This window comes from Centruroides sculpturatus, unplaced genomic scaffold, assembly GCF_000671375.1.
Source record: "Centruroides sculpturatus isolate CEXI.00-Female unplaced genomic scaffold, Cexi_2.0 scaffold676, whole genome shotgun sequence".
Taxonomy (NCBI): Eukaryota; Metazoa; Arthropoda; class Arachnida; order Scorpiones; family Buthidae; genus Centruroides; species Centruroides sculpturatus.
In genome coordinates, this window is record NW_019384987.1 from 169,436 (window position 1) to 189,902 (window position 20,467).

The 20,467-nt window shown below is 33.6% G+C and overlaps 2 protein-coding genes across 4 annotated transcripts; one reads left to right on the top strand and one right to left on the bottom strand.

Moving 5' to 3' along the window:
• Positions 1-1,344: 1,344 nt before the first annotated feature.
• On the top strand, positions 1,345-6,368 carry LOC111632942 (E3 ubiquitin-protein ligase MARCH2-like). Of its 3 annotated transcripts, none has more exons than XR_002757963.1 (6): positions 1,345-1,638; positions 2,570-2,679; positions 2,761-2,993; positions 3,231-3,341; positions 3,931-4,106; positions 6,168-6,305. XR_002757963.1 is itself a non-coding variant. In XM_023377461.1 (6 exons), exons 1-6 carry the CDS (start codon positions 1,431-1,433, stop codon positions 6,280-6,282), a joined length of 711 nt encoding a protein of 236 aa, XP_023233229.1. In that variant the 5' UTR covers positions 1,345-1,430; the 3' UTR covers positions 6,283-6,368. The 3 variants fall into 3 exon arrangements, 2 of the variants coding, with proteins under 2 accessions (XP_023233229.1, XP_023233228.1); XM_023377461.1 differs by lacking the exon at positions 3,931-4,106 and having other exon boundaries at positions 2,761-2,817; positions 2,884-2,993; positions 6,168-6,368; XM_023377460.1 differs by lacking the exon at positions 3,931-4,106 and having other exon boundaries at positions 6,168-6,368.
• A 10,976-nt stretch (positions 6,369-17,344) lies between these two features.
• Positions 17,345-19,289, bottom strand: LOC111632939. The gene is made up of 4 exons (XM_023377456.1): positions 19,110-19,289; positions 18,483-18,734; positions 18,025-18,355; positions 17,345-17,945 (listed from the first exon to the last, which is right to left on the bottom strand). Exons 2-4 carry the CDS (start codon positions 18,688-18,690, stop codon positions 17,780-17,782), a joined length of 705 nt encoding a protein of 234 aa, XP_023233224.1. The 5' UTR covers positions 18,691-18,734; positions 19,110-19,289; the 3' UTR covers positions 17,345-17,779.
• Positions 19,290-20,467: the final 1,178 nt, after the last annotated feature.

The following is a 20,467-nucleotide window of genomic DNA, read 5'->3' on the forward strand; positions in this document are numbered from 1 at the left end:
AAATGGAAAAACTAGAAAGAGATGTATGTCCAAATGGCAAAAATTAAAATGCAATAATGTTCATGTCATTTCGGGAAAAACGAGTGTAGACAAAATGCAAGCTCGAACATGAAAAAGAAAAACGATGATATTAACTAGGATAATATAGAAAAAGCAATTATGCGAGTAGGAATAATAATTAATTTATAAAATCTTTGTAGAAATGGCTAACAAAAGAAGTACAACTTTTACATGCGATAAATGAAAGTTTTTTCTATTGCAAATTAAGAGCACACTTTAATTATTCGTAACACAAAATTAATTTTTTCAGATTCGAAAAGATTCGATTGCTCATTCTTGAATGTCATTATTTATTAAATTTGCAATATTTATTAGATTAATAGGACCTATATTGATTGCTTTGTCGGTAACCTGTAAAATAATTTACTAATTAGTATGTTTATTAGTGCTTCACGATTGAAATTTATAAAAAACGATTACTTTAAATTTTTTATGGCCGTTTCCATTAATGTTTACACTGAAAATGAACAGAGTCTATGCACCTAACAGCGACTTTCTGTGCATGCTTTTGTATTGTGGAAATTTTTATTATTGATTTATACTAACTGAGGGCTAGATGGCCGAAACGGTTAAGGCTTCCATTGTAAGCTTGGTCAAACTCATGATAGAATGATTAAAAGCGCCCACGATGCGGAGTCAAAAACCGGAGAATATCCCTCGACAATTCAAAAATGTGAACAAAGATAAAGGAATTGAGTATTTGATACATACGACCAGCAAACAATTTGTTATCGACCATAAACATGTCCGTTCATCATTGCAATCGCACCAATAACAGATATTATTCGACCTTATTTTTTCACAAATGAGACATTCGGATAGTTGTTCTACGTTTCTGGAAAACAGAACAAATGGAAAATAAACTAATTTTTATTAGTTTTCTCCTTTGTTTTCTGTAAATGGAAAATAGACTTTAGAATCTACGAAGAAGAAATGCAATAATTAAAAAAGGAGGAAAATAGCATTAAAAAAGACACTTTAATATGCGATTATCTAATAAACTGAACTAAAATATATTCGATATATTTAAGATTATGATTAAAAAACATTTTTTCTATCTAAAATGATTTTGAATTATTTTCTTCTATTTTTTTATGTACGTGGAAAAACTGGAATAAAGATAATATTATATCTCTAATTCCTATGATTAAAATTAAACATATTTAAAAAGTGTTTAAATAAATAAATTTTTATTTTAAAACGCATTTTTAGTGACCATTTATTATTATTATTATTATTAATTTATATTTTTTTAACAATTAAATTTCATAATTCATTTTAAATAATAATTCGTTATTGTTTTTCTAACAATAATTAGACTGCTTGTTACAAATACTATTATATTTATATTGACGACTAATCTTACTGATATGACCGAAAATAATATTTTACCTGAAACTAGCGATCAGTTCAAAGGAAATATGAATGATAGCCGAAAGTATATAAATTCTATTGATAGTATAATAGGAGCTTTAGTGACGACTATTAAGTTTACTTCTCCTCGTAACAGCGATGTTCGTAAATGTAGGATTTGTTTCTCTAACGAAGAACCTCTGATTTCTCTCTGTCACTGTAGAGGTAATTTGTTAAAACGTCTTTTTTAGCATAAAATATTGTTATGTGCACTCAATCTTCGCGAATATGAAATTTCAGTGAATTGGTTATTACCCCAAAGGTCCAGTACATTTTTAAAAAATTAACGGTAATAAAATAAGAAATATTTTAATTAATTTTTGCATTTGTTTATAATTTAATAAAGAAGAAAAATTAAAATATTTGCAATAAAATCAAAGGAAAATCCATTCTCTTATCCTGGGTTCAAAATAAAGACTGAAATGATAGCCCTATTAGAGAAAAACAGTGATTACATTACAAGTGAACACACTCGGAATATAATCATTGTTTTTTTCTTCTCTCCAATTCATTTTTCTTTCCTCTCTCTTATTTTCATTTCTTCAAATATATTTTCCATGTGTAGCATACCTGATTCTCATAATGTCTGAGTGTGCGAATAACGCACTCATTTCGGAAAGCTTCACGGATGCACCCGAATACAAAATAAATCGTTTATGTTTACCATCTGTTTCAAGAAATCACACAAAAATAAAATTGCATTTAAAAATCCTCGAACATAAACATACTTGAGTGTACAGCATTTCTACACTGGATACATCCCTGAAATCCAGGGGATTTTCATGGTGCTGCAGCACCATCTTGATACTAAAGTAATCGGTTTTGTTATTTTAAAATAAAAGTAAATATAATAATGCATGTCGTCTGACTTCAGTTAGGTAATATTAGGTAATTAAAATAATTCTAAAGGTGATTGAATAACGTAAAAAAAAAAAGAGGGCATTTGTCTTCGTCTCCCCGATTCTACATTGAATAGTACCCATATTCTCAAAATCCTAGAGACGCCACTGATAAAGTCATATATTATTATTATTATGACAACAACAAAACAGTTAAAGAAATCGTTAAATGTTTAAATTTTCATAACTTTGTGTAGGTTCCGTTGGTTTAGTTCATCGCAAATGTTTAGAAAAATGGCTGGAAACTGGAAAAATCGATACTTGCGAATTGTGTCGTAAGAATTTTAATATTATTCGAATACCGAAAGTAAAATTTCAAATTTTGTTCTGTATTTAAAGTAATACTTAATTATACTTTTTAAAAGTTCTTATTAATATCTGTACATAGAACTTTTCCGATTGGTGGAAGAACTCGGAAAATGTAGAAGAAAAAAGAAATTTGAAAGTAGATGCCTTTGTAATATGCATTTTGTCTCCAATGGCATTTCTGAGTTTAATTCTTTGCCTGCAGCTGATTACTGAAAATATCCAACGAAAACTTTGGGTGGAAGCTGCAGTCATTTCAACATTTTGCTGTTTCTTAATGTTTGCATTTACATTTCATGTTGTTTTGACTGTCAAGTTAGTATTATAAATTTATTACATTAATTTGAAGATGTATATAAATACTATAAATTAATTATTTCAGTTTCAAACTAAAAAATAATTTTAAATTTTGTTTCTGATTTTCAATTGCTGGTTTTCTATGATCCTTATTATTTAAAACATCAATAGAAATTCAATAAATATGTTTCTCCCTTAATAAAAGCTTACTTAGTATTCTAAATTAATATAATAAAGTTTGTATTATGTTATCAGAAGTCACCTTATCATATATCAAAAATGGAAAGAAAACCACTGGACTATTAAAATCTTGGATCAAAGTATATCCACAATGGAATCTTCCGCCTCTTTCCCGGATTGTAACAGGTAGTTTTTTTAAACTTTTTAAATGAAAATGTCCATAAATTAGTTCATAATAATAATAAATAGAAGCCAGCTCATATTTTATTCTAAAATTCTCAATAAAAGACAATTAATTCGATTTATTTTAGTTAATTAAATTTTCGACAGAAAAAACTTGCATATGGACTATCTTTATAAAGTCTGTAAATATCGCTATATATAAATATAAATGTACAGTAACATATATATATATATATATATATATATATATATATATATATATATATATATATATATATATATATATATATATATATATATATATATATNAAGAAACCAAACTAAAAATTTATATTCGTTACCAATTTCTACCTGTAAAGAATTAAAGAAATTTTCAATCATCCAATAAAACTTTGCATATCACTTTGGATGATAGTGATTTACTTTGGCTATAATAAATAAAGAACATTTTATTGTAGCAATTCTAATCAGTCGCTTTTATGTACACGGGCGTCAATCTATGAGGTAGAAGGAACATATCTTCCAATATTTCTGTACACAAATTTTCCCCCTCTCAAGATATATAAATATTCTTTATTTTATACCATACTAGAAAAATCAGGAGTGGAAACAAGTACACGGCACACATCAGGTACACCTTACTTTTATATCCACTCAAAATAATGAGAAAAAGTTTTCTTACTCATTGAGCACTTTACCAAGCAATGCAACCATTGTTCCGCCAGCAATGAACTTTAACAGCAAAGACAAACTTCTCGCCTGACATTGGTAAACCCATTTAAGATTTAATAAAATATACGAGGATACAGTACTATATAGGAGTAAAACTAAAAATTATTTAACACTTAATTTAGATTTTAAAATTTATTTATATAGCTTCTCGTTTATTTCTTAATAAATCTGTTATACGTAGTTTATATTATTCATTCATTTTAATTATATATCTAATTTATATTATAAAAAAAATAACGATACATTTCGTAAAATGCCCATCGTAATCAACGAAACAGCACGACGAGTTACGAAACAGCAAAAACGCATGCTATAACATCGTCGATTTTGAGCTGATAATCTGATGTGGAAGATGATGAAATGTAATATCCGACGACGTAATACAGTGACATATATTCACAGGCAAACTGACAATATTAAGCTTCCAAGACGACGGAACGGTCGTTCCAAATTCCATCCGTTGCGCATTCTCTAATATCGTCTATAAGCGAACATGCAAACGTACTCCTGTGGCTTAGTGACGATAGCCGTCGCTCCACTTACTGATTTTAAAACATTTTCAGCGGCTTCATCAGCGTCCAAGGGCTCTAACGACGCGCAAGACCAATTGTTTTTATTCCATTGACACAGCGTAGTGCTCCCAGATGCTGTCTTCCGCCCGCCAGTCACTACCGTAATATAAGCCGATCGTATATTATAGATATGGGTGATTCAAGAAATGGAAGCGTCCGAAATATTCTATAAGAGTGGTTTCACGATAAAAAAAAATTTAATGCTGGTTGCGGGAGATCAAACCGCGTTCCGGCGTACGCGCTGCTACCGCATGATCATTCAGCTTTAAATAGATAAACTTGTGGGAAACTTTAGACCAGTTCCCGCAATGACATCAACCACTTCAAGGAAACGGAAAGACAGTGAAACAGTAGTGCTAACGAGCTCAGCGTATCGACAGAAATTGAGAGATTTTCATGACAATAAGGCTGCGACTACGCAGACGCAAGCGAGCGAATTTGCCAAGCTATATGCAAGAGAGCGAGAAGAGGTGACAACGTTTCTCGCTCTCTCCACGCGAGCGAACGGGAGAACGTGGCGTGGAGATGATGACGTCACATGTTCGCGTTGAACTCGTCACAGGGGAGTGTGAATTATTGCAGTGTATAGAAGTAAAAATCAAAATGGTTCGATTACGATGCTTATTACTACTAGCAAAGAAAAAACTTTTGTTATTAGGATTAATTCATAATGAACACAAAAAAAAAAAAAAAAAACGAAAATACGGTATTCCTCCTCTCTGTAAACAGCGTGGACTAAGACGCGTGCGCAGCCTAAACCATCATGTTCTATTCAAAAAGCTGCAAAAGAACAGAAGAAAGCGACAAATTCAAGGCTGAAACGGAAAAAGACGACAGGTACACAACAGCATAAGTGGCAGTCATCCTCTCTCTAGTGCTGATTTTTTCAACGCAGAACTGATGGACGCACGCTAGTGCCATATTCCAAGAGATAAGATTGAAGAGGATAAGGATTGCACGTTTTGAACCGCGAAAATTCCAACCGGAATGGTGATGATTGGCTCCGATGCCATATGTGTTTAGAGTGAGGTCACTAGTTGTGTAATGCAGCCAGCAAAGAAAATCTCACAAAATACATTTTACGTTTTGTCTTGATGATTAGACAATTGGTTTGTTTCTGTTTTCCTATATTTATAGTATTTAACTATATATAAACTTCCGATGCAAATCAGAAGTTATGTTATTTTAATTCAAAACTTTTCCCTGAAAGGGGTTAGATAGATGACCGGCACGACTCTATTGCTATCAAAAAAGTATGATGTACAGGAGCAAGACACTACAGCACTAGTTTGAAGTGGAGAGCATATATTTTAAATTAAATAAATTAAAAATATGATTAAAAATTGCAGCCCGGCATTGTGACGATGTCACAATAAATAATTGCTCATTTATATCTCTTTGTCTTTTAAATGATACCTTTAACTATCATTTAAATTAACACCCACGTTTCTGTTTTCAGATTAGGCGTTGGAAATATGAAATTTTGTTAATATAAATAATAAATATTAAAAAAAACTATTTTCAGGACAAATTCTAGCCGTTTACTGATAGCTAATGATCAACAAAGAAGAGCTTCTTTCGACGTTTGCCTTCAGCGTAATGGTCAATTCGTTGAAAATTTTCAAGTTCACTATATTTAAAAAAAACAATAAATAAGTTCGACTGATATTAGAAAGTTTTAAAATTCAAATTACACTGTAATTATTTATTATAATTTTATTTAAGACTAAGCATTAAATTCAATATTATTTTCTAAAACCCACCATCGAAGAAACTTTTTAATAAATATTTTGCATTAAATAACTAATTTATAAGAAAAAACAAATTACTGTAGTTTGTCTCTTGAAAAATTAAAAAATAGTTTTTGTTATTGCGAAGAGTCCAATTTACATCAATGTTATTTTCTGATTAAGTGTGATTTTATCACGTGTCACTACGCAGTAACTTCTCCGGTTTAGTTGGTTGGTTATGATCTGTCAGACAAGCTACTGGGATATGCAGCCCCGGCACACCGCAGTATTATTTTTGTTTTTATTAAATTATGGCAACGCGACAGTTGGGCGATGTCTTTTGGAGGGTTTTTTTAAGGGTAACTGACTTCTATTCAGACATTACAGACGCGGATAAAACCCGAAAAACGCCACGTAGCCAGCCCATCCTGGCGAGGCGCGAACCCACGACCGAACTCCCACAGCCGATTGCAGGGTTTACGTTAAACGACGTTTAACAGCCGAACGGCGTCTAGACTGAACCGCGGTTTAAAATGCGTTGCAAAGACGACGATCGTCTATATCTGAACGCCGTCTAAACGCACTTCGGGAAAACGTTGGCTATTGCGTTTTTCGCTGTTACTCCCCTCTCTCAGGAGTCGTTTAACCAATCAGGTAATTCGTTTATGACGTCAGAAAAATGGCGATTAACAACGTGTTCAAATTATGCCGGAATTCTTCCGAAGAAGAAAAAAGTGTCCTGACGGAAATTATAAAAAATTATCCTGCACTTGAGGAGAAAGGTTACAACAATCGTATTCCGGGGATAAAGAAAAAACTGCATAGGAGATGATACAGAACGAATTTTCTTCGTCGTTTCCTTGTAGGTCTGCTTGCAGCAAATCCTTATTCGTTAAACAAACCCTGATTCTTATTGTAAACGTCTCTATCACTATACAAAAAAATTTTTAAATTTATTTAATGGTAATTTGATAGATACTTGCATACAGTAGAGACGTAAACTTTGATAAGATCACTGGATACCCTCTGGAAGCTTCCGGTGGCATAACATCGCAATGCCGTCAACGACTGTTTGTTCGGTAGTTAATGTCAATCCTCTTCCATCTAGATCAGGGATAGTCAACCTTTTTATACCTATCGCCCACTTTTGTATCTTAGTTGGAAGTAAAATTTTCTAACCGCCCTTCGGTTCCGCAATAAGTTAATTTAGCGCAACTGCAAACTACTCGTAATTTTTGAGTGGCGGTTTAGTAGAAATATGTAATTTATTTTTTTATTTGTATTTTGCATAGTTTATAATACACAAAAATTTTTTGCCAGTGCGCCAAGTATATTTTTTACGTACAACCGAAAAAAGTAGCTAAATTTGGCAACGTCGAACCCACCATGAAACAAGCTCAACGCGAGTGATGGCCACTGTTACAATACGGCAGTGAGTCTTAGATGCGCTGTGATAACAAAAAGTAACTTCGGCATCCCACAAAATCCCTACCGACCACCACGAAATTGACTAAACTGTGGCAAGCGAGAAACGCTGTCTCTGCAATGAGATTTTTCTGAACCGCGGTCTACATGATCTCTAAATCGTTGTCGGCGTCTAAACGTTCTCTCTGCAATCGGCTACCAGTGTTCAAGGAACGAAACAGCTTGGCCACTGGTGGGCGGCACACCGCAGTAACTTTCCGTTTGTCCATGCAAAGCGTCATCTAGCAAACATCACAAGATGGTATGAAAATTATTAGTGATCATTCCTTTCAGTATAACCAATTTTACGTTTATTAGCTTTATTTAAATTTATTTAAGGAATTGAAAGATAAGATCATTTTCCAAACAAGCAATGCCACGCAGTAATAAAATAAACTTATCCAGTATATCTGGCGACTTAATAAGAAAATTTTAAAAATTACTTTCCATTTATACATATGTACATATATTTTTGACAAGACTATGTCTTGTTTATAAAACCGTACTGCCCGATGTTAATACCAGCATAGAGGTATGAAGGAGTACATGTCAAGAGTTGATATTTGGCACAGAGTATTAGGTGCCCAAATCACTTGCGCATAAAAAAATCCAGACTCGTAGGTAGTCAGGGGACCGAGAATCGAGTCAAAATAAAATACAAAATGGCGACCCTCTTCTACAATCAGGCAAAACAGCCACCTCACCCTACCGAAGTTAGGTAGGGGAGAGTACCACCCACAGTCATTCTAAGAAGTGAACTCTGACCTTAGGACTGAGCGTGTAGTTTCTTCTATGTTAAATAAAATTTGTAATCTAATTTTGTAAATTTGGGAGTGCTTCAAACATGACGTTAAAACGGTTTTATGTCGTTAAAAGTGGGTTTCTTAACATATTCTAGTATAGTAAAATCGTAGGACCGATAAAAATTTGACGTTATATTAGGGTTGTCGTTACATTCGATGACGTTATAATCGGGTTAAACTGTATATTGTTTGTGCAAAATAAAAAAAATAATTTCGGACGATACAATAGGCACGATTATTTTTTCAAAAACGGGAACTTTTCGTTACGCATCGGCAAAAATTCAACCCGGGCCGACACGCAACGGAGAGAAATTTTGAAATTAGATAAGTTAATTTCATCCAAGATGCATCGTGGACGATCTCGTGGTCGTGGCCGGCGAAGTTTGAACGATCGCGCCCAAAAGCAGCAATATCAAAGAAGATAGGAGAATGAGAACGAGACCTGCCTTGAGCATCGAAGTGATTCCGCTTAGTAGTGTCTTCGAGACATAGTCTTGTCCCAAATACGGTTTTGCCGTTTTACTTGTTCTATATACGTACTGTATGGCTTAAATTTAAAATACCGAAAACTTGGAAGATAAAATTGAGAATTTTTTAAATAAAATATTTATGATCGATATATTTTAATTTCGAAAGATTTGAAATAAATATCTAAAACAGTATTTGTTTGACATAATTTCTATAAATTTAAGTTAGTACAATAGTCATAATATAAAATATTTGACTTAAATATCTTGAACTACACATTCCATTATTAAAATAATATTAAGATTACAATAATACAGAATATTAAGTTAAACATTTTTTAATGCTAACGACTGACTTCAAATGACATTTCACGATCTTGGCTGGGCTGTAAAAGTGCACAATAAAAGGAACCAGTTTATGTACTTGGTGAAAGGACAGATTATTTGAATATTTCAAAAAGTGCTCTTTAAGTTCTCTGTATGTTACCAAAAAAGAGAGCTTTCGAACTTACTTAGTTGAAGCACTGAGTTTAAAAACTTTCAGGGCCGCAGCTAAGTACTGCTCATCGCCCGACCCAACATATGTGAAACGATCTGTAGAAGTATATTATAAAATTAAATAGAAGGCTATATTTGATAAGTTCTGATATTTCTACATCACTCATTCTATTCACTCATCTATTTGCATTATGAAAATTATCAGTGTCATTTCATATAGGGCCGATTGCAGAGATGTTTAGACTCCGACGACGATTTAGAAATCGTCTAGACCAGGGGTCGGCAACCTTTTGAGTCGGAAGAGCCAAAAATTACAATTTACAAAATTTCAAAGTTTTTAAAGAGCTACAAAATTTTTACATAACTTTGAGAAGATAATTCGCTTCTAACTCTTTTACTCGAAACAACAAACTATACGTCATAGCCAAAGCACTGGTGAAGACGCCAAATTGTCTTGAGTCGAAAGCGAATTAAACCTCATAGAAACATCCGACGACGGCGTCATTCGAAAGCTTCCGACAGACTGACGACAGTGACGACGCGTGTCACGGGGGAGAGGTGCGGTGAAAAGAGAGTACAAGTGGCTGAGAGATAGAATCGGTGCCTAATCCTCGTTAATCGATTCAGAACGATTTTTAAATGTTTTTGTTTTTGATAAAATAAATAATATTTGCTTATGGAACTAAAGAGCCACAGCTTCACATCCAAAGAGCCGCATGTGGCTCGCGAGCCGCAGGTTGCCGACCCCTGGTCTAGACCGCGGCTTAGAAAAATTTCATTGCAGAGACGGCGTTTCTCGTTTGCCATTGTTTAGACAGCGATTAGAAACCAGTTATTTGACTTACTTTCTAGACTCCCTTGATAGCAGCTTTAGACACCGTTTTACTTGAGTAGAAGTCGCTATGTTGATTTTTGGTTGCAATGTTTTTATTATAATGGATATTGTTCATTTAATAGAATATTGTAAATGGGACGAACCAAGAAAATTATTCATCTCGACAATTACGAAGAGAGAGGGTAATACGAGATCGGAATAATCCTTTAGAAATTTATTCCGAAGACGAATTTTGATTTCGGTACATCTGGGCCGTGTTCAGTAACGCAGAACACTTAAGTTAGAATTCTGAGTGGCTTAGTGAGCGGAGCTAAGAATGTTCTGAGCATCATCGAATGATTATTCTTAGTTAGACAACTAAACACCGGAGTTCGATCCGGGAGTTCGCGCCTCACTCCGACGAGCTGGCAGCGGGAGTTTTTTCCGGGTTTTCCTCCTTGCCAATGACGCCTGAATAGGGGCCAGCTTCTCCTCCAAGTCCTCCCGGAGCGTTGGCCGTCTCCTATAAGGCCGGCTTTAGTCGCCTTGTGACCTCTCTCCTGTCTTCCTCGGATTGGTCGTCTTCGATAAGGCCGCCTCTTCGGTCGCTGAGCAATCTTCCCCTCTGTTCTTCCGGAGTGAAAAGTGAAGGCTGCACACTCCTCTATCGAGGTGAGAAATGAGAGTGAGAATAGTTAGACAACTAGGCAAAATGGTGGACGAAGTTAAAATTATAAATTGCAACAATTGTCGCAAATGAACTGGTCCAAAAGAATGAAGTAACCAATACAATTATTCAAATGGAAGCTGTGTCAGATTTTGTTAAAATTAATGAAGCAATTAATTGTAATCAAGGAAATGGACCGTTATCTTCCGTTAAAATGTATTCGAAATCTGTTATGTATGATAATTTTGCATTTCGACGTCATTTTAGATGAATTAATGATTTAGAATGAGAGAATAACTTGTGATGGTTATAATAAAATACGTTTAGTCCAACACGAGCAGCCATCTTGCAAATCTTACGAGACAAAAACAATAACATCACTAGTAGAAGTTAGCAAAGTGATTCCCAAACTTTTTTGATTCTAGGCACTCATGCTAAATGCAGATTTTTCCAAGGCGCCCTATGTCAAATTGTAACAAGTACGGTACATTAAATTCTAACATCATAAAACTTTTATAACATTTCGTGGCGTCCCTGTGAGGAAGCCGCGGTGCACACTTTGGGAACCGCTGAGTTAGCATACTGCTCGTTGCTAAATTCAGCAGTGTAATAGCGGTGCTGAAGAGGTAGCTGCACCATCCGAGTAGTAATTTTATAACACCAAATGCTACAGCGATGACGAAACAACATGGCGTCTGTTCAGTTGGCTATAATCTCACTGTTCGACGAGATATTTAATAGAGAGGTTGAGGCGCAAGTACAAACATTAAACTTATACGGCAAGCAGAAGTACACGGTTTACGTTTTAAGTTCAAGTAAAAGACCTTGCGGCGTTCGTTCACAACATCACGTGACTCAGTGAACGACGCGCTTTGACTCACGGGAAATTCGTTGAAAAAAATCACGGATACATTTAACATCGAGGGTTACCAGCGAAGGTAAATAAACAAATTAAATTGTTTAAAAGTATTTATAGGATGTTTAATCACTAATGTGAGACTAATCGGGGGTAGGATGTTTACGAGGATGTCCCTCTCCTACCACTTACTCGACTCAAGACCTTGAGGTCCGGTCTCGCTTATCTAAAGGATGGGAAAAAAAGGGTTAGGAGAAAGGATCGTTAGATTCTTTCACCTGTCAGGATCTGACACCAATCTATCAATTTATCGCGGATAGATGCGCGGATGGATGGGGAATTATCCCGAGCGATCTCGTCGAGGACTTCGGGTTCAGTATGGAGTGGAAAATTGTCGGAAGAAACGCACACCAATCCAAGTTCGTTAACAAAATACCCGTTTATTCTGTACATTTATACATGGTTAATAATTGGAATACAATCCCTCTCGGGTTCAATCCGTATAGTTCATAAAGTAACGGCAAAGTTACTTTATGAACTATAAGTCGCGACCCTACCCGCGAGGTTCGAATATTCGAGAGAGAGCTTACACATCATCGCGTGTAGGATAAATACCTCTGATTAGGTTGTTATAACGTTGATCCGAGGTTCGTCCTTCCAAGTTCAAAGTTCAAAGTTCAAATCAGTCCAAAGTTCGAAGTCGAAGTTCAAAGTCTATTAAAGACGGTGGAGACGAGATGCAGGTAAATCCACGGGCACACACTCACAGTATAGAGAAAAGAACTTAATTTCCCCCCTTGTGTCGTCATCGCACTTGCCTTTTATATGGGGGCTCTTTTTTCGAGATTTCTCCATGTACGTCACAGGTGATGATCTTCTTTGACCAATGATGGGCGAAGTGACAAACTTATGACAAACAGTTAACTCATCTTCTACAGGGAAGTATTGTCGTGGGAACGGAGTTTTTATGAGCGATTTTTATGAGAAAATTTGTCGGTTGTTTTTCCCTTTTTGTGTTAACCCTAACTTTTAATCTAATGAATAAAAATATTCGAATCATAAATCCGGGCCCTCACACTAAATAATTATTTTTAATTAGAGTTGTGTCTCCTACCGTACGATTGACTAGCTCAGGGGTCGGCAACCTGCGGCTCGCGAGCCACATGCGGCTCTTTGGATGTGAAGCTGCGGCTCTTTAGTTCCATATGCAAATATTATTTATTTTATCAAAAAAAAAGAAAACATTTAAAAATCGTTCTGAATCGATTAACGAGGATTCGGCACCGATTCTATCTCTCAGCCACTTGTACTCGCTTTTCATCGCACCCCTCCCCCGTGACACGCGTCGTCACTGCTGTCAGTCTGTCGGAAGCTCTCAAATGACACCGTGGTGGGATGGTTTAATTCGCTTTCAACTATGAGGTTTAATTCGCTTTCACACTATGAGGTTTAATTCGCTTTCAACGCAAGACAATTCTGAATAAATAGATTAGTTTTTTTTATCAACAAACTTTATTTATGCGAGTACTATTTATTGTTGGCAAGAAAAAATGTTGTGGCTCTTTAAAAACTTTGAAATTTTGTAAATTGTAATTTTTGGCTCTTCCCACTCAAAAGGTTGCCGACCCCTGGACTAGCTCATACTTTTGTCGAGGGAAGTAGTGGCTTATATAAATTCGAAAGCAGCTCGAAAAATTAATTTTTTAAAAATTTACAAACTTATTACGCTGTTGATGGTAGAAGATGCCGTAGAAGAACAAACCTATCTTAAAATAAGCTATTATGAAGACAAATATATGTAAATTCTATAGGCACATCACATGCTAAAAAATTGAATAATTAAATAATTTCTGGATTAAAATCGTCTGTTTCTTTACAATATCATTCGTAAATGTTTAAATAATCATTATTTTAATAAAATACGCCATAACTTTAACCACAAACACAAAAAAATGAAGTTTAAACCCAACTTCTACTCGCAATAATAGACATAACGAACGGTCGTTGTCAATCTTCTAGACTTGCCAGATGGCGGCGCTCGTCCGTCCGCCATTCACGTTTTGGGCTGAATATGTGCGCCTCAACCTCTCTAATGTTAATTAATTAATTAATTGATTTAAACGTACTTTTGCTAAAGATCCTTGACGAAAGATAATAGCGAGGTTGAGGCCGAAGTTTTAAACGCGAAAACGTGTACGTCAGACGTTGAGCGCCGCTTTCACGATTAAGCTCACCAAGAGTAGTCATCGAACAAGCGTTTAAATTCTTATGTATTTATTATTTAATATATTGAAAATAGCCTTATAATCAAAGATTGTCAAACTTTACGAGTCGATCCATGAGCGCAACCATCTTGATAAAGTGAAAAAAGCACTGCTGTAAGTTATACTCTCAAACTGAACATTCGCTTTACACGCAGCAATCTTATTAGCAACAATTTCGCTTTAAGCTTCTTGCAACCGCTGCATCACTGCTGAATTTAGCAACGACCCCATAGATAAAAGATGATGACTGAACTAGCTAGAATTCTAGCGGTGGAAATAGTCAAAAAGTCAAGCAGTAATTAGGAACGAGTTCTACATCGCAGTATAAATAGACTTAGCAAGAATTCTATATTACTAAACACGGCCCAGGATTTGTTTGTATTTTAAATCATATTGGAGAATAAATTAAACATCTAGATAGACGATGATTGCCATTAACTACTGAGCAACAGTTGTTGACGGCATTACGACTTTACGCCACCAAAAACTTTCAGAGGGTAGCTGGTAATCTTATCGGAGTTCACGTCTCTACTGTAAGCAGGTATCTATCAAACTACATTAAATAATAATTTGAAGTTTGGACTATGTACAAAAAGTCTAAAATAACTTTTGAGTCCATCTTTATCCCTTATACACTACCATAGAAGTAACAGTCTAAAAAAAAATGCTTTGAAGAACTCTTCTTATACACAGGTAAAAATTGGTAAAAAATCTCACAAGGTTAAAAAAGATCAAGTGTCAGCCTTTCATTGTAGGTTTCTGACACTTTTACAATTAAAAACACAAAGAAATTCTTCACACTATCATTTTTCCAACTTTTTAAACTGCTTCTATTTAAAAAATTTTTAAAAAAAATTTTAAATAGCTTTTAAAGCAAAAAACTTTTTAAAAATTTAAAAAGTTTTTTGTAAATTGAAGAGACGCTTATAATGATGTCTTGTTTAACGTTTGTATTAAGTTATATATTGTATTCTTTATTAATTATCGCCATAACGTTATCAGAACCATCCAAAGCGTTTCCAAGGCATTAGTTCATTGAAGAATGCCGAAATTGTATTTCCAACAGAATCTGAACTTCTGTCTGTTATACAAGATTTTTCCGTACTATCCAAGGATAATTTTCCTAAAATAATTGGGGCAATTGACTGTATTCATATTTCTATTCAGTGTCCTAACAACAGTAGAGCTCAACCTTTTTATAATCGAAAAGTCATATTATTTACATACAATATCATCTTTACTTAATTAAGAGGTTAATTAAGAAAATTACGTCTTTAAATTAAATTTCGATAAAATACAATTTTATCGAAATACAAAAACATTTGTGGAGAACAATAAAATAAAATACAATTTTATTGTTCTCCACAAATATTTTTGTAACTGTAATTTATTGTAGCTTAAATGACTATTAAATATGCAATGACCTATATATTTTTCTAACATTTTAAATTGTTACCTTGTTATAAAACAGTTTTATTCTTGATTATTTCTTTGACATATAAAAATGAAAATATCAAATAATATCTTTGATATTTCACACTAATAACTTTAATAAAAATATATAATTGATGCATGTTTAAATGTACATTTCAGGTAATCTGTGATGGAAAGATGAAAATTAGAAACATTGTTGCTAGATGGCCAGGTTCAACATGACAGTAAAATTTTTACTAATAATAGTATTAAAAAAAACTTCACCAAAGTTATTGTAATGGATATTTAGTTTGTGACAGTGGCTATCCTTGTGTGCCATATTTAATGACACCATTTTTACAACCACAGAATTATGCTGAAAGAGTATAACAAAGCTCATTCACGAGCAAGAAGTATTATTGAAAGATTATTTGGCATCTTGAAAAGATGATTTCCATGCATTGTTAGTTGTTTGTGAACTAAATTAGACAATACACTTAACATGGTAATAGCTATAGAAATTTTGCATAATTGGGCCATTGATTTTAAAGAGGAACAGTTTATTACTGATCATGTAAATGAAGAAAAACAGGAGGAAATTTCAACAAGGATCTGCTCTTTGAAGATCTATTGTACTGCAACATTTTAGTTGAATGAAACAGTACTTTAGGAATATGACAAAAGGTCCTTTTCAGGACCATACAATATGATAAAGAGTGAGCCTATCACAGACAAAATAATTTTCTTTTTATTCATTTTCAATAATAAAAATATGACTTAACATAATCTACATAACAAATTAAATAAACATTCATACAATGGTTTTATTCATTCATATTTCCTCAAAAAGATTTAAAGTGGGGTTTCTCAATTCAAATTTCTTTTAGAAATATATTTAGTTTAATGTTTGTTCTACCAAATATTTGGTTATTTTAGTTTAAAATTATCAGATTTATGTTGACATTTTATGTATTTGATGTGGTTAAAAACAGTTTTAAAGTCATTATACAATTTATTCATAGAAAGTTGAGCTAGAAATATGAATTGATGTCTTCATTTTATTTACAAGTTTCAAAATTTTGCTTAAAACCTACATCTTGGACTTAATTAACATGTTACTTAGATATAAAATATGAAAATTCCATATTGTAAAATATTAAAATAACTTATTTTTAATATCTGTTCTTCTAGTATGCTTTATTTGATAAACAAAAGGTAGTATTTTCATAAATAGTGCAAAAAGTGAGTTTTAATTTACTCAACATATATTAGTGAAATTTATGTAATCAAGCAAGTTAATCTGTAAATGTATTACAGTAGAGCCTCGAAAACTCGGCACTCCGGATAACTCGGCCACACCCTGGCAGGACAAAAAAATCCTTAGTTAATTAATTTTCATTATAGACAGTTTTATGCCTCATAAAGTATTTTTCTAAGGTCTGTCTTATCAGGTAAATTACTGTAGACAGTGTATTCATTAATTTTCATTTTCATGTAGTAAAGGCTCTATGCCTTCATAAAGGACGTACTTTTCCTTTGTTCAAGGGTATTTGGGCAGTTTATTCTCTGTTGTATTCTCAAGCAAACAATACATACAAATACAGTACAATATTTTCTGAGGAAACACGCATACTTATCCTTTTTTAACCCCATTCCCGATAACCCGGCATTTTCACAAACTCGGCCACCCTTCGGTCCACATTAGACCAAGTTTTCAAGGCTCTACTGTACTTCAAAAATTTTCATTAGACAGTTGCTATTTATAGCATTTTTAATTAAATATTTGTATATAATAATTAAGAGGTATTTGTGTAAAACTGTTTATAACTTACATACTTTTTGACATACAGGATAAAAGAGAATGTGAATAAAGAATTTGATATATGTTAAACATGATTCTGTAATCACAAATGATAGCTAAATAGCTGTTTGATACAATTGTATATATATATATATTATGTATGGATCATGCTTCACTTTTGCTGTTCTTTTATGCAATACAACTTACTGAAATAATTACACATTATATGAAAATAAAGATTATAATTTTTAGTGTATTGTGTCTTTGATATTTTTCCATCATCATCTAATTGTTTATTAATATGATATGACTACTCTTAGCTAAACATTTTAATATTTATAATAATTAAATGTATTTAACTTATGATAATCCTAGTTCTTTCAGTAGTTTCAACTTTTTTAACTTTAACACCTCTATCCTAAGTTGTTCTGCTTCTTGCTTTTTCTTTTCTGTATCTTGTTTCATTTTCTCTGTTTTTATGCTCTCCATTAGCAGGATTTGGACTTTTTCTAATGATGAGTTAATGCTATAAATATAATATGAATAATTATTTTTTAAAAAGTAATTATTAATATTTAGTATTATTTTATCTGAATATTATTTACAGTTTTCCTTTAGTTGATGATGGATCATCTGCCACTTCCATATTTTTCTTAACAGCTGCATCACTTACCATTACAGGTGAAAATAATCCTGAATTAGAGCATTCATTTGTAGCTGTAAGTATTTCAGTATTATTTTCACATTTAATGATAAGTGGTGATGGTGGATCATCTGGATTGGATAATGGTTCAATACCATCACCCAAAACAGATGAAACCACTTGAGTGGCAGGATTCAACGATGATAGTGCTGGTCCTCCACCTGTTATATGTGCAGCATATCGGTTATTATCTGCCTCTTTTTTGGCATCTATTTTTAATCGCTTCCAGCAACCTATAACATAGATTATAGGATATACTTTCCTAGTAAACTTTTCTCAAATTAAATATGCTGTTTAAATGTTAAAAATATTAATTAACATCTTATAATCTTAAAATGAATATTTTACATTCATACTTGCCTTTCAATTGTTCTATTGTACGAGCTGCTCTACGGGGAAATGATGAGGAGAATTCGACTTGAATCTTCTCCCATGCGGTTTTTTTCGCCGCTAGAGTACGGTTATCATACCCCTTCTCCTCGACTACAGGATAATTTTTAATAACTTCAGTCAGGACGTTCTTTTCCTCTTCGGAAAAATTCCTACATGTTTTCGACACAGTCGCCATGTTTCTGACGTCACGCACAAATAATCTGATTGGTTGAACAACTCCTAAAAACGAGGAGTAATAGAGAAGAAAGTTATAGCCAACGTTTTGTCGAGGTTCGTTTAGACGACGTTTAGAAATAGACGATCGGCATTTGTGTAATTTGAAAGGTTTTCTTGCATAAAATTAATGACTCTAGACTAATTTGACTCGAAAATTTCCAAAACACGTATAATTTTTTGGGAATGATCCATATAAAATATGCTATAAACAAAACATTGTAGGAATATTTACCGAGTGTGCACCGTTCGAAGAGACGCCATTGCTTAAAGCTTGTTTTCGTCGCGGAGCGGCACATTAGACGCGTACAGTACAAAGCATGTCACGTGGCATTTCGCGATGCCATTCGGTCACGTGATTACTCACTCGTCTCGGCCTACCTGACGTGTTTTGTGACAACTTATTCTTTTCGTGGAAGGATTCTCTGAACTTAGACGATCATTGTCTTTACAATACATTTTAAACTGCGGTTCAGCGAGCCGACATCTACCACGCATCCCGTTATTCAGCGAGACGTCAGCAAGATGTCAGCGCAGTGCTAAAACTCGTTCCATATTTTAGCTCGCTTGCAGCGCCATCTCGAAACGCTTCAAAATATCGTTAGCGAGGTTGAGAAGCGCTAGCTTTTTGCTAAGACAACGAGCGAAGATGCCTTGTTTGACTGTTTTAATTGAACTAAATAATCGAAATTTTCTTTTAAATATTGATGAAAGAACTTATGAAAATTTTCGAACAGTAAAAAAATAAATATATTTTTAACTTATGTGTAGCTGAATGAGTTTGATAGGCGTAATTGTCTTTTTTCGTCTTCGTATGTCAGATACGTAGACTGAATTTCTTATTTATCTTATTTGTATCTTGATTTTAGATATCAAATAATATAATAATTAGCAATTGTAGAATTTCGTCGAATGGCAATTATGTAAAAATAAATTTTAAGGAAACCACCATTTATTTACTTTCGGGACATTCCAATTTTCAACGCGAGTGTTGAGTGTTAAAGTCAACAAGTTGACGTCATCAACGACGTTCCAACTCGAGTACGAATTGCTTAGTTCCCATAATTCCATTCTCAGCAAGATGGATTCCATTCAAATGTCTTATCAATTACCCACAATTCATTGGAAAGTAGCAGTCAACATATCTGTTGAGTGCTGAGTGTGTTGAGTCAGCGCTGACAACAGCGCTACCTCAACGTTGAAAAAAGGAACGAATTTTAACGAATGTTGAGATCAGCGCTGAGTCAGCGTTGAAAATTGGAATGTCCCGTATGTAACATGCTATTTTCGAGAAAATGAACTTATTTTAAATTATTTCTGTTCCCTATCGCTCATTCAGACATTAATATAGGATTTAATATCAAATCATTTTACGCAGCTGCATCGTTTTTCTAAAAGCCTACGAAGGTAGATCGGAAGTGATCGGAGCTTTGTGTATGTGAAAGGCTAATGTCATAACATGACTATTATTTCAGGCAGTTAGTTTTTATGATATTTATTGATGTAAATACGTTTACGTGAAAGAATAGTTTAAGATGTTACTCTAAACTTTAATAACACTGGAACTGTAACTGGTGAACGTGTAACCCCTAAATGTAAAAAGTACATTTAAATTAATTAACCTTTAAAATTTCTACTTTATTTTATTTTATTCATGATGTCAGTGCTACAAATATTTTGTTTATAATAAGAGGTTGTACAGTATAAAACATGAATTTTGACACGACTGAAATATTAAA

Excerpts from the sequence above, each read along its gene's own strand:
- LOC111632942 (XM_023377460.1), top strand. The coding sequence starts at position 1,431 with ATGACCGAAAATAATATTTTACCTGAAACTAGCGATCAGTTCAAAGGA. Across the intron at positions 2,994-3,230 it reads CATGTTGTTTTGACTGTCAA|AAGTCACCTTATCATATATC; the intron begins GTTAGTATTATA and ends TTATGTTATCAG. Across the intron at positions 3,342-6,167 it reads TCTTTCCCGGATTGTAACAG|GACAAATTCTAGCCGTTTAC; the intron begins GTAGTTTTTTTA and ends AACTATTTTCAG.
- LOC111632939 (XM_023377456.1), bottom strand. The coding sequence starts at position 18,690 with ATGGCGACTGTGTCGAAAACATGTAGGAATTTTTCCGAAGAGGAAAAG. Across the intron at positions 18,356-18,482 it reads TACAATAGAACAATTGAAAG|GTTGCTGGAAGCGATTAAAA; the intron begins GCAAGTATGAAT and ends TCTATGTTATAG. Across the intron at positions 17,946-18,024 it reads TCATCAACTAAAGGAAAACT|CATTAACTCATCATTAGAAA; the intron begins GTAAATAATATT and ends TTATATTTATAG.